This window comes from Hyla sarda, chromosome 5 (genome assembly GCF_029499605.1).
Source record: "Hyla sarda isolate aHylSar1 chromosome 5, aHylSar1.hap1, whole genome shotgun sequence".
NCBI lineage: Eukaryota > Metazoa > Chordata > Amphibia > Anura > Hylidae > Hyla > Hyla sarda.
The window spans coordinates 340,378,841-340,403,094 of NC_079193.1; the positions used below are offsets into that span (position 1 = coordinate 340,378,841).

A 24,254-nucleotide genomic window follows, 5' to 3' on the forward strand; every position below is an offset into this window, starting at 1 on the left:
TTTTTTTTTTTTTATATATATCAACTGGTGCCAGAAAGTTAAATAGATTCATAAATTACTTCTATTAAAAAATCTTAATCCTTCCAGTACTTATTAGCTGCTGAATACTTTAGAGGAAATGGTTTTCTTTTTGGAACACAGAGCTCTCTGCTGACATGACCACAGTGCTCTCTGCTGACACCTCTGTCCATTTTAAGAACTGTCCAAAGTAGGAGAAAAACCCCTTACTAAACATATTCTGCTCTGGACAGTTCCTAAAATGGACAGAGATGTCAGCAGAGTTCTCAAACAACCAATAGACCTATATATGGCGGGTGAATTTAATCACTATTACTTATAGATCAACGTGGTGATCCAAAAAAAAAAAAAAACCTATTTCCTATATATATATATATATATATATATATATATATATATATATATATATATATATATATAAAAACCTTTGTACTTTATTAATTGCTTCACACTTAGAACAAACAGATTAAAATTCAAGTGCCAATCTCTCCATATAGTAACACAATAGGTGCCAACCTGGCTACCTGAAACTAATTGTATGAATGTCGCATGCACCTGCAGTGTGCAATGCGAATGGAGACAGCAATGTATTTAAAATCAGTTCTCAGCCCCCCTGAACATGTTTCGCTGCCAGACGCAGCTTTGTCAAGAGGACAACGGGCACGTTGGCACCTATTGTGTTACTATATGGAGAGATTGGCACTGGAATTTTAATCTGTTTGTTCTAAGTGTGAAGCAATTAATAAAAGTACAAAGGTTTTTATATATGCAAAATAGTTTTTTTTTTTTGGATCACCACGGTGATCTATAAGTAATAGATGTCAGCAGAGAGCACTGTGCTCGTGATGTCAGCAGAGAGCTCTGTGTTCCAAAAAGAAAAGAATTTCCTCTGTAGTATTCAGCAGCTAATAAGTACTGGAAGGATTAAGATTTTTTTTAATAGAAGTAATTTACAAATCTGTTTAACTTTCTGGCACCAGTTGAGTAAAAAAATAAATAAATAAATAAAAAAATAAGTTTTACACAGGAGTTAGTGAAGAAGAAAGAGCATTCTGGTGGGGGGGGGGGGGTACTCTCTCCTCTCCCCACCGACACCACACTGGTATAAGAGGACATCAGAAGGGACAAGTTGAAGGTGAATGTGCAATTTGAAACCACATAAAAGAAGTTACCTAGTGAAAAACCAAAAAGGAAAAAACCAACAAAGGAAAAAAACCAACAAAGGAAAAAAACCAACAAAGGAAAAAAACCAACAAAGGAAAAAAACCAACAAAGGAAAAAAAACCAACAAAGGAAAAAAACCAACAAAGGAAAAAAACCAACAAAGGAAAAAAACCAACAAAGGAAAAAAAACAAAAAAGGGAAAAAAACAAAAAAGGGAAAAAAAACAAAAAAGGGAAAAAAAACAAAAAAGGGAAAAAAAAACAAAAAAGGGAAACCCCACACCTGTCTACAGCCAGTATGGATGTGAATGGCTGAGTTACACAACCTGTGGACAGCTGTGGCGCCTTTTCCTAATCCAGGGCAGCCCCTTTGAAGCGTGTCTCAGACGGTTTCTTCGGAGGAATGAAGATGGCACCGTCATTGTTAATGGAATGTAATTTATAATGTCAGATGAGCTCTAGCAGCAGAGAATACATGTATAACAACGCACAGAAGTGACATTGGCGCTGATAGGAAGGACAGAGTATTTCTACTGACATATTCTAAGGTGATTGCAGGCAGAAGTATGGGACTGGTTAAAGGGAAGGGGTCATAAGAAAATGACCTATGGTTTGAATCAAGTTTTTATGAATTTCGGTTTATTCCTAATTTTCAATTCTAGATGATAAAAATAACCCTGAAATCTTGCAGTTTCTATTCTGACCACTAGGCCTAACATTAAACCGAGACTTCCTGTTCTGTACAGATCACTTCCCTGCAGTCTCCTCTTTATCACAGACAGGATTACAGTGAAAGCCAACACTAGTATACGGAGAACAAAGCTACACAATAGTTGTTGCTTACAGATTAGCCTCCCTCTCGAATGGCCTTTCAATGGTCAAAGAGCACACTCAGACACCTCTCCCATTCATATTTATGGGACAGTGATTCACTTTTAACCCTTAAAGAATTCAGTTTTCATGTCTGCATCGCCGGTATATGACACTGACTGAATGTAATTCCAAACACCTGGTAAATCTATAGGATAAATCCACTATTAAGACATTACAAAGGCCGAGGCAACCAATGGATCATCCCAGTCTCGAAGAGACTGCGCTGCATCCTGTATCAATCACATTTTCCATCAAAACCTAATACAGGTGATTAGACAAAAAGATCACCTCAAGCTTATCTTTGCAACATATCTTCTGTAGGGTAGCTTTACACACCTATACCAGTGTTTCCCAACCAGGGAGCCTCCAGCTGTTTCAAAACTACAACTTCTAGCATGCCCGGACAGCCTTTGGCTGTCCGGGCATGCTGGGAGTTGTAGTTTTGCAACAGCTGGAGGCACTTTGGTTGGGAAAAACTAACCTGTACAAAGGATTGGCGATAAGTGTTTGATTGATAGGGATCCAACCACTGGATCATGAGAACCTGGGCCCCAGCGGTCATACGTGTGCACTGCTGCTCCATTAAAGGGGTACTCTGCTGGAAAACTTTTTTTTTTTTAATCAACAGGTCTCAGAAAGCTAAACAGATTTGTAAATTACTTCTATTTAAAAATCTTAATCCATCCAGTACTTATCAGCTACTTTATGCTCCACAGGAAGTTCTTTTCTTTTTGAATTTCCTTTCTGCATGACCACAGTGCTCTCTGCTGACACCTCTGTCCATTTTAGGAACTGTCCAGAGTAGAAGAAAATCCCCATAGCAAACCTATCCTGCTCTGGACAGTTCCTGACATGGACAGAGGTGTCGGCAGAGAGCACTGTGGTCAGACAGAAAGGAAATTTAAGAAGAAAAGAACTTCCTCTGTAGTAAAAAGCAACTGATAAGTACTGAAAGGATTAAGATTTGTCTGGGGCTTTTATATAAATTTTAGAATTTTTTTTTATTTGACACTTCAGTCCCTATAGGGGACTAATACATGCATTCACTAGATTGCATTCACTGTTCAATGCTTTGCTATTGAACAGGGAGATTGGCGCTCCACTGATACAGCCTGGCTCTCCCGGGCTGCATCCCTGCAGGGTCAATTCAGAGGCTGGAGGAAGGTAAGGGAGTCCTCCTCAGCTATTTAACCTCATCAGACCCCCAGGATCCCAGTAGTAAATCGCGGGAGTCCGATAAGCTCCTGGCATCTCACTTTCGACGCTGTGATCAGCATTGATCGCAGGGTCGGCGAGATTGTTGCTGCCCGTCATTAACGGTGAGATTGTGGCTACTTTTAGCAGCCAGTTCTCACCATTTATAAAGCGAACGCAGCTCCGGTGCCAGCTTCATAGGAATTTATCGTTCCTGGTGTTTTAAAGACCCAGACGGCCAGGGCGTACCTGTATGCCCCGTATTATCTTTGGGTTAAGTGATTTCGAATGTGGCATGGTTCTTGGTGCCAGATGGGTTGGTCTGAGTATTTCAGAAACTGCTGATCTACTGGGATTTCAATAAACAACCATCTTTAGGGTTCATAGAGAACAGTGCGAAAAAGAAAAAATATCCAGTAAGCAGCAGTTGTGTGGGTGAAAGTGCCTTGTTGATGTCAGAGGAGGATGGGCAGACTGGTTCGAGAGGACAGAAAGGCAACAGTAACTCAAATAACCACTCATTATAACCAAGGTATTGAAGGCAAAATAAAATGGCCAGTGAGCGTAGATTTGGTGAATTGTGCTTTGTGATTGCTTAAGTAAGAGCCCAATTGAGGGACCTGGAAGCGCCACCTAATTCTTATTTTTCCATTGACTCTGGTTAATTGTATGTTGGCTATAAAGAGAAGAAAGGATAATACTCACCAGCCATCCTGAGCAGGCACAGCAGCAGCCAGGACACCCATCCTTGTAGAGACTGCTCCCCCAGTCCCATGACAAAGCTGCCTGTAGGAATACAAACAATTACAGTCTGACAGAAAAATCACATATACAGGTTGTCACATGGAAAACACTTTTTTTTAAATAAACAACATTTATATATTTATGGTCACAAAGCTCTACTCACAGAAAACAATACTGTGCTGAATAAGTTGCATCTTTTCCAAACAGGGTGCCTTCAGCTGTTGCAAAACCACAACTCCCAGCATGCCAGGACAGCCTTTGGCTGGGAGTAGTAGTTTTGCAACAGCTGTAGATACACAGTTCCTTTGATTCTGTGGCCTCCATACTGTGGCCCTCCCTCCAGATGTTTAATTGATAACTTTCATTTTGCACTGTCAAAACTAATTTTTTCTATTGCACTACTTATGGTAAATCTTTCTAATATACTTTGCTTTAAAAAAAAAAAAAAAGAAGTTGTCTATGTTTTATTTGTTTTTAAAAAGCTGCCACTAGGTGTCTCCCTAAGGGTTGCAGCCTTAGACAATCATAGCACATCTCACACACTGAACTGCTCTGGGCTGTGTGTAGCAGAGTGAGGGAGGAAGTTCTCCCCTGTATGGCTTCAGATGATGTCACGCCTGCTGGGGAACACCCCTTCTCAGTCTGTGAATCTGACAGACTGAGCAGAAAATACAGAGCAATATCAAGGTAGAAAACTAATAAATAATACAAATAAAAGCAGGGGGTGGTTTATCATGATGGGGGCCGTGATCTGGGTGGATTATACACATCATGACAAAAAAATCCATAAATATATGTGTGTATTCAAAAAGGATACATCCGTTTCGAACCACATAGCTTGATATGGAATTGATCTGAGTCGGCTGACTATCATATGTATGGGGTTGTGCCGACACTTCCATCAGGGGATTAAATATTAGAAGTGATGAAGTCCAACAAGTCCAATTTTATGATCTTGGTCAGCAATGTCAGCCACAAGCAGTGGCGGGGTACAAACTTACATTTGAAGGTGTGTATCCCTAGGAGGAACCACATCTGCAGTGCGCTTCTATCAGTGATCCCCACAGGATACAGAGCCATGTCATTTGTCAGATATATACACACACAGCAGACGCCTAAATAGCAATTCATTTGTACTCACCAATACACACGACTAACGCCGCACTTTAACCCTTTAACAGCAGAATTGTTTTGACCTCTAAAAGCGGTTATATAAAATAAAAATAAAGTTTTTTCCTGGATATCAACTGGCTCCAGAAAGTTAAACAGATTTGTAAATGACTTCTATTAAAATCTTAAACCTTTCAGTACTTATCAGCTCCTGAAGTTGAGTTCTTTTCTGTCCAAGTGCTCTCTGATGACACGTATCTCAGGAACTGTCCAGAGTAGAAGCGAATCCCCATAGCAAACCTGTTCTACTCTGTGCATTTCCAGAGACAAGCAGAGATGTCAGCAGAGAGCACTGTTGTCAGACAGAAAACAACAACTCAACTTCCGCAGCTGATAATTATTGGAAGGATTAAGATTAGAGATGAGCGAACTTACAGTAAATTTGATTCGTCACAAACTTCTCGGCTCGGCAGTTGATTACTTTTCCTGCGTAAATTAGTTCAGCTTTCAGGTGCTCCTGTGGGCTGGAAAAGGTGGATACAGTCCTAGGAGACTCTTTCCTAGGACTGTATCCATCTTTTCCAGCCCACCGGAGCACCTGAAAGCTGAACTAATTTACGCAGGAAAAGTCATCAACTGCTGAGCCGAGAAGTTTGTGACGAATCGAATTTACTGTAAGTTCGCTCATCTCTAATTAAGATTTTTTAATAGAAGAAGTGATTTACAAATCTGTTTAACTTTCTGGAGCCAGTTGATATATAAAAACATTTCTTTTTTCCCTGCAATACCCCTTTAAGGACGCAGCCTATTCAATTAATTTGTGTTTTTTTTCCCTCCTCGCCTATTAAAATTCCTAAACTCATAATTTTAAACCTACAGGGCCATATGAGGGCTTGTTTTATGCGTGAGAAATTGTTATTTTTAACAACATCACTTCTCTTGCGACAAAATCTATGGCACGGCCCAAAACACTAATTTGTGGGGCAAAATTGAAGCTAAGTTAAAAAAAAAAAAAATATTTAGCAACTTTTGGGGTTTTTGTTTCTATGCAGTACACTTTAAAGTTAAAGGACAACTGCAGCGTTAGGGGATAAGTGTTTGATCGCTGGGGTCCGACCACTGGGACCCCCGCTATCTCCTGAACAGGGCCCCCGCATTAGCACTCATTGAGCGTGCTGATGTGCGTAGCGTCGACCTAAGGAAGGTCGACGGTACGCCGCCTCCCACATAAAACTACATGGAGGAGGCGTGTCTGCCTCAACGTCATGCTGCGGCCGGCATGCTTCCTGCGCTGCAGAGCCGTGGCCCCATGCAGGAGATTGCGGGGGTCCCAGCGGTCGGACCCCCCCCCACGACCAAACACTTATATCCGATCCTGCAGATAGGGGATAAGTTGTTTTCTGCCGCAGATGGCCTTTAAAGGAGAAATGCAGCGCAAAACTTTTAAGCCCCCCTGCAAAAAAAAAAAAAAAACTTAAACTCACATTCCTATGTCCCCAGTTGCGCCGATATCGGCATCCTGTTCCTCCGCTGCTGCTGCTTCTTACGCTGCAGTCAGCCTATGGCTATGTCCCGCCTCGGCCGGGTGATAGTCTGAGCGCACTGACATTTAAGTAGCTTGGGTCCCGCCTTCTCCCTGCTGCGTAGGCTCCTTACATGTCACTGGTCGAGGCGCAACATAGCTGCGGCCGGCGATACGCTGACTGCAGTGTGACGTTCTGATCCTAAGAAGCAGGGAGCAGAGCAGCAGCAGAGGAACGGGATGCCGATATCGGTGCAACAGGGGAACGTAGGAAGGTGAGTTAAATTTTTTTTTTTTTCCGTTTTTTTGCAGCCTGGGCAAAAAGTTTTGCGCTGCATTTCTCCTTTAAAAAGAGCTAATATAGGTTTTGTCTTACTAAGTAGGTTTAAAATGGTTATAACATTTATTTTTCTGTATATGGAACTGTACAAAGGAAATTTTTTGCGCCAAGATCTTTATTTTTTATCGTTATTTTTGTTTTGATGGTACTTTTTGATTACTTTTTATTCATTTTGTTTTCTGGTATATGAGGGGACCAAAAATGATCAATTCTGGACTTTTTTTTAATGTTTACTGTACTTCATTCACTGTGTGGTTTGATAAACGTTCTAATAGTTCAGACCTTTTATTTAAAAATAGGAAAGATGGGGGGGTTTGATTAGAAATTTTTTTTTAAGGAAGGGGCTTATTCAAATTTATTACAAGTTTATTTTTTCTCCCATAGGGAATTATTACCTGCAAACTTACTTACATTAATAAGACTGTTCAACGTTGTGCCATAAGCATAGCATTGATCAGTGTTATCGTCCCATAACTTCAGAGTACCAATTGGATGACACAAAGGCAGGTAGGGACCCTCTGCCTTTAATCCCAGCTGTTTGGTACCCTGTGATTACACCCAATCAGTACCAACCCAACTGCACTAATTTCATGGACTTTTAACACTATATTACGTTATAAGCGTATTTCTGCACATGAAATATTTGATGGTTGGCCAGTCCAGCTGAACTAGTTGAGTCCTACCATTTTTTTTTTTTTTTTACTGTAAATTTTTATTGAAGAAATTTTGAATACAAAAACAAAGAAATAAATCAACATAACAATGTCACAGTGAACATATAGATACTAGCATGTAAACCCCTCGAAGGGAGGGAGTCCTGCCATTGTTAACCTAATGTGTACGGACACCCTAATATTAATGGGATTTACTGACAACGTACTAGTCATGGTGGACCACAGACCTCAAGCTCTGACAGATGCTCTCCGGAACATAGGAGTTACAGAAAGAGCTGAAGTCCCCACTTCTCCTAAGGCTGGGTTCACACTGGCATAACACGAAGTACCACAAGTACTGGCCCAACCATGGGTCTGGTGACCGAAACTGACAGCTATCGGTTGGGGTCACAAATGTAACCATATTATACAAATGTGGACCGAGCCTAAAAGTCTCTCTGCACAAAACTATAGAGGCCTGGGAAGGGGATTTGGACAGCAATGATGAGAACTACAAATAAAGGTCATTGACAAGGTATTTAATACTAATGAGATGCATTTTCCGCACTTTATAAGATCGGACCATCTTCCTGGAGTTTGGCCATATAGGAGTTCATTCAAGCGGCCATAACAGAGGCAGTGGATCCCACCATGTTTAATGGAACTTTTTTTTTTTTGCATAATTTTGGGATGTTTTCTTCCTAGAACTCTGATGCAGGAGCCTCATAGACTTGCAGGGGATCACTGGGATCAAAGTTTTGGGAAGCTGTCTGATCATGTGAGTCTCAGGGCTACGAGATTGCCTGGGATGTTTAAATGTATCCCGCCACCCATGCAATGGGAGACAAAGGGCTTGTTCACATAGTGGAATTTCCGTACGCCCCATGTATACTGCGGAATTATCTGACATGTCCATTCTTTCTGCAGAATCCACTCAGAAATGCACTGCGTCTATGTAGATGGCGCATTACTGAGCAGTCAAAGTGCTGGCAATTTCTGCTGGCGCCCACAAAAAATAAGCCATTTGAACATATCCCAGCCCCTTAGGGGTACTCCGGTGGAAAATATATATATATTTTTTTAATCAACTGGTGCCAGAAAGTTAAACAGATTTGTAAATTACTTCTATTAAATAAATCTTTACCCTTCCAGTACTTATTAGCAGCTGTATGCTACAGAGGAAATTCTTTTCTTTTTTAATTTTTTTTTTGGCTTGTCCACAGTGCTCTCTGCTGACACCTGATGCCTGTATCAGGAACTGTGCAGAGCAGGAGAAAATCCCCATAGCAAACCTATGCTGCTCTGGACAGTTCCTGATACAGACAGAGGTGTCAGCAGAGAGCACTGTGGACAGGTCAAAAAAAGAAATTCAAAAAAGAAAAGAATTTCCTCTGTAGCATACAGCTGGAAGGGTAAAGATTTTTTAATAGAAGTAATTTACAGATCTGTTTAAAAGGGTACTCCCGTGGAAAACTGTTTTTTTTTTTGGTTTTGTGTTTTATTTTTTATCAACTGGTGCCAGAAAGTTAAACAGATTTGTAAATCACTTCTATTTAAAAAATATCTTAATCCTTCCAGTACTTTTTAGGGGCTATATACTAAAGAGAAACCCAAAAAAGAAATGCATTTCCTCTGATGCTCTCTGTTGACCTCTGCTGTCCATTTTAGGAACTGTCCAGAGCAGCATATGTTTGCTATGGGGATTTTCTCCTGCTCTGTACAGTTCCTCAAATGGACAGCAGAGGTCAGCAGAGAGCACTGTGGTCATGTCATCAGAGGAAATTCATTTCTTTTTTGGATTTCTCTTTTAGTATACAGCCCCTAAAAAGTACTGGAAGGATTAAGAAATGTTATTAATAGAAGTGATTTACAAATCTGTTAAATTTTCTGGCACCAGTTGAAAAAAATAAATAAATAAAAGTTTTCCACCGGTGGACCCCTTTAAAGGAGTTCTGTAGTGATATATAGCTAATCCCCTATGCAAAGGATAGGGGAAAAGTTATAGATCGAGGGGCATCAGAACCCCGCGATCTCCTGAACGAGGCCCAAGCAGTCTACTGGAAGGCGTGTGCTGACCCCGCACGGATCGGCGGTCGACAAGCCCCCTCCATGTGTCCCATATAGATACATGGAGGGGGCATGTTGGCTGCGGCTTCCTGCGGGGGTTGGAATGGCCACTCCCGGCAGACTACCAGGGCCTCGTTCAGGAGATGGCGGGGGTCCCATCGATCGGACGCCCCGCGATCTATAACTTATCCCCTATCCCAGGGGATAAGTTATATTTCACTGCACTACTCCTTTAATTTTACATGGGTCTGATCAGGTCCTCCAGTTCTATGGCTGACAGCGTGCAGCCTAAAGCATCGTCGGTCTTCTGGCCCTGGCACTATACTGAGCAGCATGACTGAGCACACAAGGCTCTCAGACAGCACTGCCGGGCACACGCGCACTTGGATGGCATCGGAGAATAAATTATAAAAGCAAAAAACAGCGTATAAAATTATTTGAAATAACTAGATATATCATATATAAATGATGAAGAAAAGCAGGTAATGCAACCTGACAAGTGGACAGATAAACATTATATATATATATATATATATATATATATATATATATATATATATATATATATATATATAGGCAGCGCATGAATGATGTATAGAATGTAGGTTGTGTTACTGCATCACATGCTAACTCTGTTCCTCTCCAGCAGTTACAAATAATACAGCTCCCGTTGGCTGTCAGGGCATGATGGGAGTTGTAGTTTTGCAATAGCTAGAAAGCTTCGGCAAAGCAGCCCTAACATTCAGGCAGATTGCTTCTAGAGATGAGCGAACTTACAGTAAATTCGATCCGTCACAAACTTCTCGGCTCGGCAGTTGAGGACTTTTCCTGCATAAATTAGTTCAGCTTTCAGGTGCTCCGATGGGCTGGAAAAAAGGTGGATACAGTCCTAGGAGACTCTTTCCTAGGACTGTATCCACCTTTTCCAGCCCACCGGAGCACCTGAAAGCTGAATTTATGCAGGAAAAGTAATCAACTACCGAGCCGAGAAGTTCGTGACGAATCAAATTTACGGTAAGTTCGCTCATCTCTAATTGCTTAAATATACCATTAAAAGACGTCCCCAAATCTTTAAGAGTTGGCACCAAATTAGAAGACAGAAACATGGAACTGTGTTTCCCAACCAGGGGCCTCCAGCTGTTGCAAAACTACAACTCCCAGCATGCCCGGACAGCCGAAGGCTGTCCGGGCATGCTGGGAGTTGTAGTTTTGCAACAGCTGGAGGCACCCTAGTTGGGAAACACTGATGAAGTGCAATGAGAGAATTCCCCCATTGCTTCAAAGGGAATTATGCTGGGAGTTGTAGTTTTGCAACAGCTGGAGGCACCCTGGTTGGGAAACACTGATGAAATGCAATGAGAGAATTCCCCCATTTCTTCATTAAAGGGATTCATGCTGGGAGTTGTAGTTTTGCAACAGCTGGAGGCACACTGGTTGGGAAACACTGATGAAGTGCAATGACAGAATTCCCCCATTTCTTCATTAAAGGGATTCATGCTGGGAGTTGTAGTTTTGCAACAGCTGGAGGCACCCTGGTTGGGAAACACTGATGAAATGCAATGAGAGAATTCCCCCATTTCTTCATTAAAGGGATTCATGCTGGGAGTTGTAGTTTTGCAACAGCTGGAGGCACACTGGTTGGGAAACACTAATGTAGTGCAATGAGAGAATTCCCCCATTGCTTCATTAAAGGGATTTTCCAGGATATATGAATAAGTTATCTGATCAGTGGGGACCTCAGACTACTAGATAGGGGCTTGTTCACATACATCTGGCAATCCTGTATAATTTTTTCTCTCCCCCCCCCCCCCCCCTCCAACATTTTTATTTAGATATCTAAGACTGGGTTCACACCACGATTTTGCAGTACAGTTCCCATATACATTTTCAATTTGAAAACCATACGGAACCGTATTGAAAGCCGTATGCATTGACTCTCCATTGAAAACCGTATGCCAAACGATGCATCCAGTTGTGTCCGATTTGCATCCTGTAAAGTTTTGTCAGGTTTTTTTTCCCGTACCCAACACCGTAGCCTACCACAGTTTTTGGTCGGGGTGAAAAACCGTATTGAATTTTTTTAATTTATTTTAACATGGGAGTCAATGGGGACCGTACAGAACTGTATGTGCGTAAGTTTCCATCCGGTTTTCACCATCCGGTTTTTGACTTTGCACAGTTTTTTTTCTTGGAATGAAAAGTTAAAAACTTATAAATTTTTTTCTTAGATGCAACAGGACATCATTTGTCAAACGTTTTGATACAGTTTACACGTTTTGATACAGTTTAGTCAGGTTTTGAGGAATCAGTTTTTTTTTTCTTTAAATCAAAAACCTGATACGGGAACTGTATTGCAAAAACGTGGTGTGAACCCAGCCTAAGAAGGTACCCTAAGTAATGAGACCCCCATGTCTTCTCCCACCACAATTTGGTCTAGAACACATTGGACTCATCATGCAGCTTCTAAAAAGCCAAGGAGATCTAACTGATAGACCATCAATATCTAATCGGTGGGGGTCAAAAACCCATACCCCCCTGCCAATCTGAGCCATGGTGCCCGCATGTACAGTACAAAAAGTTGGACTACACTGTATAGTGGCCGTGCTGGGTACTGCAGCTCAGCTACCATTGAAGTAAATAAGGAGGCGAGCTGCAGTAACCAAACACGGCCACTACGATATGTGCGGCACTGTCAGTTTCTGTTCTATGTATATGCCGATCTGATTGATTGGTGAGGGATCCAGTTGTCAGATCCACACAGATATTGATGAGCTATTCTAAGGAAAGGCCATCACTGAAATAGTCATGTGATTGTGGCAACCAATAGAGGCCGGCAACCTTACTTTGTATACATACTGACGCCATGTTGTGTCATGTGACCAGCTGCCACCAGGCGGACATGGAAGCGAGACATACAATGAGGCAAATATACTGCAACATGGGGTTCTCAGCTTTAGGCAATCCCTAGGGTCATGGGACAAAGCGCGGAGGTTCATCAAAACTTGTGCCGGAAAAATGTGTCCCATAGCAACCAGATGAGTACTTTCATTTTGCAGGGGCCTTAACAAAAATGAAAGAAGCGATCCGATTGGTTGCCATGGGCAACTAGGCAACTTTTCCTCGGCACAGACTTTCATAAATCTCCCCCAATAAGCTGATCAGAAAGCATCTGGTTCCCCCAGTGATCAGCTGTAAGCTAAAGCAGCACCGCCACAGGGCAAATTAAGTATTACACAATGTCCAATCAAATAAAGGGACTGTCTGTGGAATGCAGGACTGGACAAGTCCTCCAGAGCAAGAGACGCTCTTTACAACCATTTTCCACTAAAGCCAACAGATGACGCTGCCAATCTAGGCCCCCAGTGTAAAATCTATGAGCAGCCCCATAATGTGCACATCATGGACGACAGGGCAGAGGACAATGTGGTAGGGGCAATCATACAGTTTGGGGAACTGGGGGTCTATAAATGGGGGCACAATACAACAGTATGTATATAATTACAGGGGGAACAATGAAAGTTGTGTATGACTGTCCGTGACACTACAATAGGGTTCTATGCATGTGCAGTATAATGTGTATGGTGTCTATAGGAATACAATAGGGTTCTGTGTATATATAATGTGTACAGGGTCTGAATACAATAGGGTTCTATGTATATAATGAGTAGTGTCTGAATACAATAGGGTTCTATGTATATATAATGTGTACAGGGTCTGAATACAATAGGGTCCTATGTATATAATGTACAGGGTCTGAATACAATAGGGTTCTATGTATATACAATGTACAGGGTCTGAATAAAATAGGGTTCTATGTATATAGAGTCTGAATACAATAGGGTTCTATGTATATAATGTGTATAGAGTCTGAATACAATAGGGTTCTATGTATATACAATGTACAGGGTCTGAATACAATAGGGTTCTATGTATATACAATGTGTACAGGGTCTGAATACAATAGGGTTCTATGTATATAATGTGTACAGGGTCTGAATACAATAGGGTTCTATGTATATAATGTGTACAGGGTCTGAATACAATAGGGTTCTATGTATATAATGTGTACAGGGTCTGAATACAATAGGGTTCTATGTATATAATGTGTACAGGGTCTGAATACAATAGGGTTCTATGTATATAATGTGTACAGGGTCTGAATACAATAGGGTTCTATGTATATAATGTGTACAGGGTCTGAATACAATAGGGTTCTATGTATACAATGTGTACAGGGTCTGAATACAATAGGGTTCTATGTGTATATATAATGTGTACAGGGTCTGAATACAATAGGGTTCTATGTATATACAATGTACAGGGTCTGAATACAATAGGGTTCTATGTATATACAATGTGTACAGGGTCTGAATACAATAGGGTTCTATGTATATAATGTGTACAGGGTCTGAATACAATAGGGTTCTATGTATATACAATGTACAGGGTCTGAATACAATAGGGTTCTATGTATATAATGTGTACAGGGTCTGAATACAATAGGGTTCTATGTATATAATGTGTACAGGGTCTGAATACAATAGGGTTCTATGTATATACAATGTACAGGGTCTGAATACAATAGGGTTCTATGTATATACAATGTACAGGGTCTGAATACAATAGGGTTCTATGTATATACAATGTACAGGGTCTGAATACAATAGGGTTCTATGTATATAATGTGTACAGGGTCTAAATACAATAGGGTTCTATGTATATAATGTGTACAGGGTCTGAATACAATAGGGTTCTATGTATATAATGTGTACAGGGTCTGAATACAATAGGGTTCTATGTATATAATGTGTACAGGGTCTGAATACAATAGGGTTCTATGTATATACAATGTACAGGGTCTGAATACAATAGGGTTCTATGTATATAATGTATACAGGGTCTGAATACAATAGGGTTCTATGTATATAATGTATACAGGGTCTGAATACAATAGGGTTCTATGTATATAATGTATACAGGGTCTGAATACAATAGGGTTCTATGTATATACAATGTACAGGGTCTGAATACAATAGGGTTCTATGTATATAATGTGTACAGGGTCTGAATACAATAGGGTTCTATGTATATAATGTATACAGGGCCTGAATACAATAGGGTTCTATGTATATAATGTATACAGGGTCTGAATACAATAGGGTTCTATGTATATAATGTATACAGGGTCTGAATACAATAGGGTTCTATGTATATAATGTATACAGGGTCTGAATACAATAGGGTTCTATGTATATACAATGTACAGGGTCTGAATACAATAGGGTTCTATGTATATAATGTATACAGGGTCTGAATACAATAGGGTTCTATGTATATAATGTGTACAGGGTCTGAATACAATAGGGTTCTATGTATATAATGTGTACAGGGTCTGAATACAATAGGGTTCTATGTATATACAATGTACAGGGTCTGAATACAATAGGGTTCTATGTATATACAATGTGTACAGGGTCTGAATACAATAGGGTTCTATGTATATACAATGTACAGGGTCTGAATACAATAGGGTTCTATGTATATAATGTATACAGGGTCTGAATACAATAGGGTTCTATGTATATAATGTATACAGGGTCTGAATACAATAGGGTTCTATGTATATAATGTATACAGGGTCTGAATACAATAGGGTTCTATGTATATACAATGTACAGGGTCTGAATACAATAGGGTTCTATGTATATAATGTATACAGGGTCTGAATACAATAGGGTTCTATGTATATAATGTGTACAGGGTCTGAATACAATAGGGTTCTATGTATATAATGTGTACAGGGTCTGAATACAATAGGGTTCTATGTATATAATGTGTACAGGGTCTGAATACAATAGGGTTCTATGTATATACAATGTACAGGGTCTGAATACAATAGGGTTCTATGTATATACAATGTACAGGGTCTGAATACAATAGGGTTCTATGTATATACAATGTACAGGGTCTGAATACAATAGGGTTCTATGTATATACAATGTACAGGGTCTGAATACAATAGGGTTCTATGTATATACAATGTACAGAGTCTGAATACAATAGGGTTCTATGTATATACAATGTACAGGGTCTGAATACAATAGGGTTCTATGTATATAATGTGTACAGGGTCTGAATACAATAGGGTTCTATGTATATAATGTGTACAGGGTCTGAATACAATAGGGTTCTATGTATATAATGTGTACAGGGTCTGAATACAATAGGGTTCTATGTATATAATGTGTACAGGGTCTGAATACAATAGGGTTCTATGTATATAATGTGTACAGGGTCTGAATACAATAGGGTTCTATGTATATACAATGTACAGGGTCTGAATACAATAGGGTTCTATGTATATAATGTATACAGGGTCTGAATACAATAGGGTTCTATGTATATAATGTATACAGGGTCTGAATACAATAGGGTTCTATGTATATAATGTATACAGGGTCTGAATACAATAGGGTTCTATGTATATACAATGTACAGGGTCTGAATACAATAGGGTTCTATGTATATAATGTGTACAGGGTCTGAATACAATAGGGTTCTATGTATATAATGTATACAGGGCCTGAATACAATAGGGTTCTATGTATATAATGTATACAGGGTCTGAATACAATAGGGTTCTATGTATATAATGTATACAGGGTCTGAATACAATAGGGTTCTATGTATATAATGTATACAGGGCCTGAATACAATAGGGTTCTATGTATATACAATGTACAGGGTCTGAATACAATAGGGTTCTATGTATATAATGTATACAGGGTCTGAATACAATAGGGTTCTATGTATATAATGTGTACAGGGTCTGAATACAATAGGGTTCTATGTATATAATGTGTACAGGGTCTGAATACAATAGGGTTCTATGTATATACAATGTACAGGGTCTGAATACAATAGGGTTCTATGTATATACAATGTGTACAGGGTCTGAATACAATAGGGTTCTATGTATATACAATGTACAGGGTCTGAATACAATAGGGTTCTATGTATATAATGTATACAGGGTCTGAATACAATAGGGTTCTATGTATATAATGTATACAGGGTCTGAATACAATAGGGTTCTATGTATATAATGTATACAGGGTCTGAATACAATAGGGTTCTATGTATATACAATGTACAGGGTCTGAATACAATAGGGTTCTATGTATATAATGTATACAGGGTCTGAATACAATAGGGTTCTATGTATATAATGTGTACAGGGTCTGAATACAATAGGGTTCTATGTATATAATGTGTACAGGGTCTGAATACAATAGGGTTCTATGTATATAATGTATACAGGGTCTGAATACAATAGGGTTCTATGTATATACAATGTACAGGGTCTGAATACAATAGGGTTCTATGTATATACAATGTACAGGGTCTGAATACAATAGGGTTCTATGTATATACAATGTGTACAGGGTCTGAATACAATAGGGTTCTATGTATATAATGTGTACAGGGTCTGAATACAATAGGGTTCTATGTATATACAATGTACAGGGTCTGAATACAATAGGGTTCTATGTATATAATGTGTACAGGGTCTGAATACAATAGGGTTCTATGTATATAATGTGTACAGGGTCTGAATACAATAGGGTTCTATGTATATACAATGTACAGGGTCTGAATACAATAGGGTTCTATGTATATACAATGTACAGGGTCTGAATACAATAGGGTTCTATGTATATACAATGTACAGGGTCTGAATACAATAGGGTTCTATGTATATACAATGTACAGGGTCTGAATACAATAGGGTTCTATGTATATACAATGTACAGAGTCTGAATACAATAGGGTTCTATGTATATACAATGTACAGGGTCTGAATACAATAGGGTTCTATGTATATAATGTGTACAGGGTCTGAATACAATAGGGTTCTATGTATATAATGTGTACAGGGTCTGAATACAATAGGGTTCTATGTATATAATGTGTACAGGGTCTGAATACAATAGGGTTCTATGTATATAATGTGTACAGGGTCTGAATACAATAGGGTTCTATGTATATAATGTGTACAGGGTCTGAATACAATAGGGTTCTATGTATATACAATGTACAGGGTCTGAATACAATAGGGTTCTATGTATATAATGTATACAGGGTCTGAATACAATAGGGTTCTATGTATATAATGTATACAGGGTCTGAATACAATAGGGTTCTATGTATATACAATGTACAGGGTCTGAATACAATAGGGTTCTATGTATATAATGTGTACAGGGTCTGAATACAATAGGGTTCTATGTATATAATGTATACAGGGCCTGAATACAATAGGGTTCTATGTATATAATGTATACAGGGTCTGAATACAATAGGGTTCTATGTATATAATGTATACAGGGTCTGAATACAATAGGGTTCTATGTATATAATGTATACAGGGTCTGAATACAATAGGGTTCTATGTATATACAATGTACAGGGTCTGAATACAATAGGGTTCTATGTATATAATGTATACAGGGTCTGAATACAATAGGGTTCTATGTATATAATGTGTACAGGGTCTGAATACAATAGGGTTCTATGTATATAATGTGTACAGGGTCTGAATACAATAGGGTTCTATGTATATACAATGTACAGGGTCTGAATACAATAGGGTTCTATGTATATACAATGTGTACAGGGTCTGAATACAATAGGGTTCTATGTATATACAATGTACAGGGTCTGAATACAATAGGGTTCTATGTATATAATGTATACAGGGTCTGAATACAATAGGGTTCTATGTATATAATGTATACAGGGTCTGAATACAATAGGGTTCTATGTATATAATGTATACAGGGTCTGAATACAATAGGGTTCTATGTATATAATGTATACAGGGTCTGAATACAATAGGGTTCTATGTATATACAATGTACAGGGTCTGAATACAATAGGGTTCTATGTATATAATGTATACAGGGTCTGAATACAATAGGGTTCTATGTATATAATGTATACAGGGTCTGAATACAATAGGGTTCTATGTATATAATGTATACAGGGCCTGAATACAATAGGGTTCTATGTATATACAATGTACAGGGTCTGAATACAATAGGGTTCTATGTATATAATGTATACAGGGTCTGAATACAATAGGGTTCTATGTATATAATGTGTACAGGGTCTGAATACAATAGGGTTCTATGTATATAATGTGTACAGGGTCTGAATACAATAGGGTTCTATGTATATACAATGTACAGGGTCTGAATACAATAGGGTTCTATGTATATACAATGTGTACAGGGTCTGAATACAATAGGGTTCTATGTATATACAATGTACAGGGTCTGAATACAATAGGGTTCTATGTATATAATGTATACAGGGTCTGAATACAATAGGGTTCTATGTATATAATGTATACAGGGTCTGAATACAATAGGGTTCTATGTATATAATGTATACAGGGTCTGAATACAATAGGGTTCTATGTATATACAATGTACAGGGTCTGAATACAATAGGGTTCTATGTATATAATGTATACAGGGTCTGAATACAATAGGGTTCTATGTATATAATGTGTACAGGGTCTGAATACAATAGGGTTCTATGTATATAATGTGTACAGGGTCTGAATACAATAGGGTTCTATGTATATAATGTATACAGGGTCTGAATACAATAGGGTTCTATGTATATACAATGTACAGGGTCTGAATACAATAGGGTTCTATGTATATACAATGTACAGGGTCTGAATACAATAGGGTTCTATGTATATACAATGTGTACAGGGTCTGAATACAATAGGGTTCTATGTATATAATGTGTACAGGGTCTGAATACAATAGGGTTCTATGTATATACAATGTACAGGGTCTGAATACAATAGGGTTCTATGTATATAATGTGTACAGGGTCTGAATACAATAGGGTTCTATGTATATAATGTGTACAGGGTCTGAATACAATAGGGTTCTATGTATATACAATGTACAGGGTCTGAATACAATAGGGTTCTATGTATATACAATGTACAGGGTCTGAATACAATAGGGTTCTATGTATATACAATGTACAGGGTCTGAATACAATAGGGTTCTATGTATATACAATGTACAGGGTCTGAATACAATAGGGTTCTATGTATATACAATGTACAGAGTCTGAATACAATAGGGTTCTATGTATATACAATGTACAGGGTCTGAATACAATAGGGTTCTATGTATATAATGTGTACAGGGTCTGAATACAATAGGGTTCTATGTATATAATGTGTACAGGGTCTGAATACAATAGGGTTCTATGTATATAATGTGTACAGGGTCTGAATACAATAGGGTTCTATGTATATAATGTGTACAGGGTCTGAATACAATAGGGTTCTATGTATATAATGTGTACAGGGTCTGAATACAATAGGGTTCTATGTATATACAATGTACAGGGTCTGAATACAATAGGGTTCTATGTATATAATGTATACAGGGTCTGAATACAATAGGGTTCTATGTATATAATGTATACAGGGTCTGAATACAATAGGGTTCTATGTATATAATGTATACAGGGTCTGAATACAATAGGGTTCTATGTATATACAATGTACAGGGTCTGAATACAATAGGGTTCTATGTATATAATGTGTACAGGGTCTGAATACAATAGGGTTCTATGTATATAATGTATACAGGGCCTGAATACAATAGGGTTCTATGTATATAATGTATACAGGGTCTGAATACAATAGGGTTCTATGTATATAATGTATACAGGGTCTGAATACAATAGGGTTCTATGTATATAATGTATACAGGGTCTGAATACAATAGGGTTCTATGTATATACAATGTACAGGGTCTGAATACAATAGGGTTCTATGTATATAATGTATACAGGGTCTGAATACAATAGGGTTCTATGTATATAATGTGTACAGGGTCTGAATACAATAGGGTTCTATGTATATAATGTGTACAGGGTCTGAATACAATAGGGTTCTATGTATATACAATGTACAGGGTCTGAATACAATAGGGTTCTATGTATATACAATGTGTACAGGGTCTGAATACAATAGGGTTCTATGTATATACAATGTACAGGGTCTGAATACAATAGGGTTCTATGTATATAATGTATACAGGGTCTGAATACAATAGGGTTCTATGTATATAATGTATACAGGGTCTGAATACAATAGGGTTCTATGTATATAATGTATACAGGGTCTGAATACAATAGGGTTCTATGTATATAATGTATACAGGGTCTGAATACAATAGGGTTCTATGTATATACAATGTACAGGGTCTGAATACAATGTACAGGGTCTGAATACAATAGGGTTCTATGTATATAATGTATACAGGGTCTGAATACAATAGGGTTCTATGTATATAATGTGTACAGGGTCTGAATACAATAGGGTTCTATGTATATAATGTGTACAGGGTCTGAATACAATAGGGTTCTATGTATATAATGTGTACAGGGTCTGAATACAATAGGGTTCTATGTATATAATGTATACAGGGTCTGAATACAATAGGGTTCTATGTATATACAATGTACAGGGTCTGAATACAATAGGGTTCTATGTATATACAATGTACAGGGTCTGAATACAATAGGGTTCTATGTATATACAATGTACAGGGTCTGAATACAATAGGGTTCTATGTATATAATGTATACAGGGTCTGAATACAATAGGGTTCTATGTATATAATGTGTACAGGGTCTGAATACAATAGGGTTCTATGTATATACAATGTACAGGGTCTGAATACAATAGGGTTCTATGTATATAATGTGTACAGGGTCTGAATACAATAGGGTTCTATGTATATAATGTGTACAGGGTCTGAATACAATAGGGTTCTATGTATATAATGTGTACAGGGTCTGAATACAATAGGGTTCTATGTATATAATGTATACAGGGTCTGAATACAATAGGGTTCTATGTATATAATGTGTACAGGGTCTGAATACAATAGGGTTCTATGTATATAATGTGTACAGGGTCTGAATACAATAGGGTTCTATGTATATAATGTGTACAGGGTCTGAATACAATAGGGTTCTATGTATATAATGTGTACAGGGTCTGAATACAATAGGGTTCTATGTATATAATGTGTACAGGGTCTGAATACAATAGGGTTCTATGTATATAATGTGTACAGGGTCTGAATACAATAGGGTTCTATGTATATAATGTGTACAGGGTCTGAATACAATAGGGTTCTATGTATATAATGTATACAGGGTCTGAATACAATAGGGTTCTATGTATATACAATGTACAGGGTCTGAATACAATAGGGTTCTCTGTAGAAGCGCAGCACAGGGGGAACAATAGGCTTCTCTATGGAGGACACCGCCATGGTGAGACCCCGGGGATGACGGTGATCGCAGCCCGCGGCGGGACACCTACCTCCCAGCCGTGATCCGCGCTCGGTCCGCCGCCAGGTAACGGGAGAGCACGGAGAACAGACCGGATGCTGGCAGCGATACACACTCGCCCTGCGAAAACACTTCCCTGCTGCGACTGGCTCCGCCCATCTGCCTACTCACAGCCAATGGCCGGGCGGCACGCAACGCACCAATCATAGGCGGCGGCTCATCTGCGCTCGGCACGGGGCACGGGAAAGCGTGTAAGGAGAGCTGTGATTGGTTGGCGGCTGAAATATGGGCAAAGCTATAAAAGACACAAAGCTAATGAGGTAGGGTCACAGTGTAGCTACAGTGTACTATAGGGATGGGGGGGGGGGGGAAGAGCTACAGTATATACCAGTCTTTCCCATCCAGGGTGCCTCCAGCTGTTGCAAAACTACAACTCCCAGCATGCCCGGACAGCCGAAGGCTGTCCGGGCAGGCTAGGAGTTGTAGTTTTGCAACAGCTGGAGGCACCCTGGTTGGGAAACGCTGATGAAGTGCAATGAGAGAATTCCCCCATTGCTTCATCAAAGGGATTCATGCAGGGAGTTGTAGTTTGCAACAGCTGGAGGCACCCTGGTTGGGAAACACTGATGAAGTGCAATGAGAGAATTCCCCCATTGCTTCATCAAAGGGATTTATGCTGGGAGTTGTAGTTTTGCAACAGCTGGAGGCACCCTGGTTGGGAAACACTGGTATTTACACAAACGTTGCTATAACTATATATATATATATATATATATATATATATATATATATATACACACACACCATAGTTCCCCAACCAATGTACCTCCAACTGTTGCAAAAGTAGTTTTGCCACAGCTGCAGGCACACTGGTTGGGGAACACTGATGTAGTGCGACAGAATAAACCCTAAAAAATTCTGTATTTTTTGCAAAAAAATAAATAAAATAAAATACTGCAGCCAAATGTTGTGTGTAAGTCAATAGGTACAATAAACGCTTTATAAACAAAACTTTGATTTCCGCCACGGTTTTGCTTCATTTTCAGCATATTTTAGGGTCGGCGTTTTTCTCCCACAGACGTCCATTGTTTTGTTTTTCTTCCTAAGGGTATGTTCGTGCATGCGCAAGGGTATGTTTCTGCAGGTAAATATGCATATGTGAACATTCCGTAAAACAGAAAGAAAAAGCACGTTAGGTCCACGTTCACATTACGTTTCTGTCACACATTGGAGATATTTATTGAACAGTTAAAAAAAAGTAACATTTTTGTTTTCTGCCTTCGTTTTTTTCATTTGGACCTTGTTTTCAGCTGCTTTTGATACTGTTTTTCACACAGCAACAGAGAAGCGACTGCACCTCCTGTAGTCTGTCTTGGCAATAGGTTGCTAGAGACAGAACATCATTAGCAATAGGAGGTGGATGGTGTATTGACCAGAAGGGGGACCCCTAGTGGCCACCACTGTAGAATGTATTTATATATATATATATATATATATATATATATATATATATATATATGTATGTATACTATTGCAGTATTGGTAAAGGTTACCTGCTCTATTAAAATGCTAAAAATGATATAATGTGACAATCTTTTTTTTTGTAACCTATAAGGAACATGCCTTTTGAAGTAAACCCATACCATCTCCTTACCTTTTTGTTTTACATTTTAGTAAATTCTTGTATTCCCCATGAAATAACAATTGTGGATCATCTCTTCTTATAGCTCTTTGTTGTACCGTTCCTGTTTTATTCTTAAAGGGATATTTTTTTTTTTTTTATGTGACTATGCTACAGGGGCTATAAAATTAGTGTAGTTCGTAATATAGTATCTGTACCTATGTTTGATGACTGGTCTCTCAATTCTCATGTTATTTCTCCCCCCAGAGTTTCATTTTAGCAGCATACAAAATTACGTCTCAGGCTTTTCCCAGGTTGCGGTACGGCCTAAGACATTACATCACTTGTCAGGTGTTGAAAGGGAGCCTGTCAGTGCTTCAATGGGTGGGAGGGAGATCATTTTCCACAGAGCTGCAGGGAATTGTAGTCTTAAGCACAGCATGCATGAAAGGGAGCCTAACTGTGCTGCAATGGGAGGGGTGACTGATGTGTGGGAGGGAGAAAAGTGACCTCACACTTACAAACAAGGGATCCTAGTAGA

General features: G+C 38.9%; 1 protein-coding gene across 1 annotated transcript in view; it reads right to left on the reverse strand.

The window, feature by feature from the left end:
* Positions 1-22,330, reverse strand: part of LRP12 (LDL receptor related protein 12) — a 76,807-nt gene extending 54,477 nt beyond the window's left edge. Inside the window, exons 1-2 of the mRNA XM_056522563.1 lie at positions 22,124-22,330; positions 3,954-4,034 (exon numbers count right to left, since the gene is read on the reverse strand). Coding sequence (XP_056378538.1) covers positions 3,954-4,023 — 70 coding nt within the window. The 5' untranslated portion in view covers positions 4,024-4,034; positions 22,124-22,330. The remainder of the gene's footprint in view (positions 1-3,953; positions 4,035-22,123) is intronic.
* Positions 22,331-24,254: the final 1,924 nt, after the last annotated feature.